Genomic DNA, 2,344 nt, shown 5'->3' with positions numbered 1-2,344 from the left:
TTACAGGGATGGGAGGGGGATGGTGGGATGGGAGAGGGGTTTTGTAGCTTGAGAGGGGGTTTGGTGCAATGGAGGGGGGGTTGGTGGGATGGGTGGAGTGGAGGGTTGGTGGGAGGAAGGATGGGAGGGAGGTTGGGAGGAAGAATGGGGATGGGAGGGAGGATTGGATGGGGGATTGGATGCAGGAGGGGGATTGGAGATGGGAGGATGGAGGAGGGATGGAGGATTGGATGGAGATGGAGGAGGGAGGATTAGATGGGAGAAGGATGGGGGATTGGAGGATTAGATGGGGAGGAAGGATGGGGGATTGGAGGATGGGAGATGGAGGAGGAGGATTAGATGGGAGGAAGGATGGGGGATGGAGGATGGGAGATGGAGGAGGGAGGATAGATGGGGGATGGGAGATGGGGGGAGAAAGAAATTTAGAATTTTAGGAGGTTGGTTCATATGAGGTCACAGATTGAGAGATGGATAGCTTGATTAGATTTGGGTGGGGTTAAATTCATTTCTAGTAGCAATAAAACACTAAGGACCTCCCCTTCTTAAAACCCTTACTGATATCGGACCAAAACATTGTTAAAATGATGCTTATACCTTCCATTGCATTATAGTCTTCCATTTTTAATCGATACACGATTGACTCTTCTCTCAGGTTAAGATTAGTCCTTATGTGTCGGTCCCTCTGTGAGCCCAGAAGGCCATGGCTGGGGAATGCTAATGAGGACACACATCCAGTAGCTAGTGAACGCTGATGTGAACTGAGCATGACCTCAGTCTCAGGACGACACTCTCAAAGGAGAGATCCATCGATACACACTGAGCAGTGGGCTGATTAAACCAACATTATCGGTCACTCAGACGTGTCTAGGCACACAGCGGACAAGAGAGCAAGACACCCTGAACACCTTTAATGATGGTGTGAGAGAGCGAGAGACTGGGAGATGTTGGCTTTTTGTACCTTAACAGAGAGTACCCAGTGGCAGATACATGAACACTGTGACTGACGCAAAATGAAGGAAAGCTTTGAATATGTACAGACTCAGTGAGCATAGCCTTGCTATTAGAAAGGCCGCTGTAGGCAGACCTGGATCTCAAGAGAAAGGCTATGTGCACACTGCCCACAAAATGTGGAAACTGAGCTGCACTTCCTAACCTCCTGCCAAATGTATGACCATATTAGAGACACATATTTCCCTCAGATTACACAGACCCACAAAGAATTCGAAAACAAATCCAATATTGATAAACTCCCATATCTATTGGGAGAAATACCACAGTGTGTCATCACAGCAGCAAGATGTGTAACCTGTTGCCACAATAAAAGGGTTAACCAGTGAAGAACAAACACCATCGTAAATACAACCCATATTTATGTTATTTATTTTCCTTTTTGCCCCTCCACTCCCTCATCCCAGGGCACCCTCCTCTACCTCGTCCATTGTAAGGAAGGTCTCGTTCTGCAGTGGCTTCAGGTAGATCTCAAACAGGCAACTCAGGTCCTGGAGGAAGGAAAGACAGACAGACAGAAAGAGGAAAAATACAAGAGGTGGGTTAGTGATAGGGAATCCAACACTGCATCATAGGGCTGCTATCGGTATCAACAGTTATTCAATCCCCCAGAAGTGATCCGTTATCTCCTCCTCTTCCATTCTCTCCTCCCTGTGTTTTAATGTGGCTGTGGATCGTCAGGGCTTCACTGGTGATATTCCTATTAGGCTGATTTACGGCCCCCGCCGCACAGCCAACGCAGCACATCACAGACAAATGGTTACAGCCGCTGCAGAGGACGCTGGGAAGGCATTCTCCTCCCCTCTACAAATCACCCACCCACCGCCTCCCAGAGAGAGAGAAAGAAAGACAGAGAGAGACAAGGTGGAAATCATGAAAGGAGCTCTTTAATGTGAGAGAGACAGAGACCGAGAGAGAAAGAAAGACAGAGACCGAGAGAGAGAGAATGAGAGAGAGAGAGAGAGAGAGGAGACCAACAGAGAGAGACCGAGAAAGAGAGAGAGACCGAGACAGAGAGAAATTGAGCGAGGGAGAGAGATTGAGCGAGAGAGAGACCGAGAAAGAGAGCGGCCGAGAGAGAGACAGCAAGAGACAGAGAGAAAGAGAGAGACCGAGAGAGAGACCGAAAGAGAGACCGGAAGAGAGAGATTGAGCGAGAGAGAGAGAGTGAGCGAGAGAGAGAGAGAGAGAGAGAGAGAGGAGACCAACAGAGAGCTGTCTCTTATACACATCTAGATGTGTATAAGAGACAGGTCATACATTGGGCAGGAGGTTAGGAAGTGCAGCTCAGTTTCCACCTCATTTTGTGGGCAGTGTGCACATAGCCTCTTCTCTT

At 48.5% G+C, this 2,344-nt stretch overlaps 1 protein-coding gene across 2 annotated transcripts in view; it reads right to left on the bottom strand.

Moving 5' to 3' along the window:
- LOC111968835 (rho guanine nucleotide exchange factor TIAM2-like) overlaps positions 1–2,344 on the bottom strand; it is a 99,515-nt gene that overhangs the window by 9,551 nt on the left and 87,620 nt on the right. For both annotated transcript variants that reach the window (XM_023994726.3, XM_023994729.3), the window contains one exon: positions 1,431–1,499. In XM_023994726.3, coding sequence (XP_023850494.1) covers positions 1,431–1,499 — 69 coding nt within the window. The remainder of the gene's footprint in view (positions 1–1,430; positions 1,500–2,344) is intronic.

This window comes from Salvelinus sp. IW2-2015, linkage group LG9 (genome assembly GCF_002910315.2).
Source record: "Salvelinus sp. IW2-2015 linkage group LG9, ASM291031v2, whole genome shotgun sequence".
In the NCBI taxonomy this organism is placed as follows: Eukaryota; Metazoa; Chordata; class Actinopteri; order Salmoniformes; family Salmonidae; genus Salvelinus; species Salvelinus sp. IW2-2015.
This window is presented reverse-complemented; position numbering and strand designations above follow the sequence as displayed.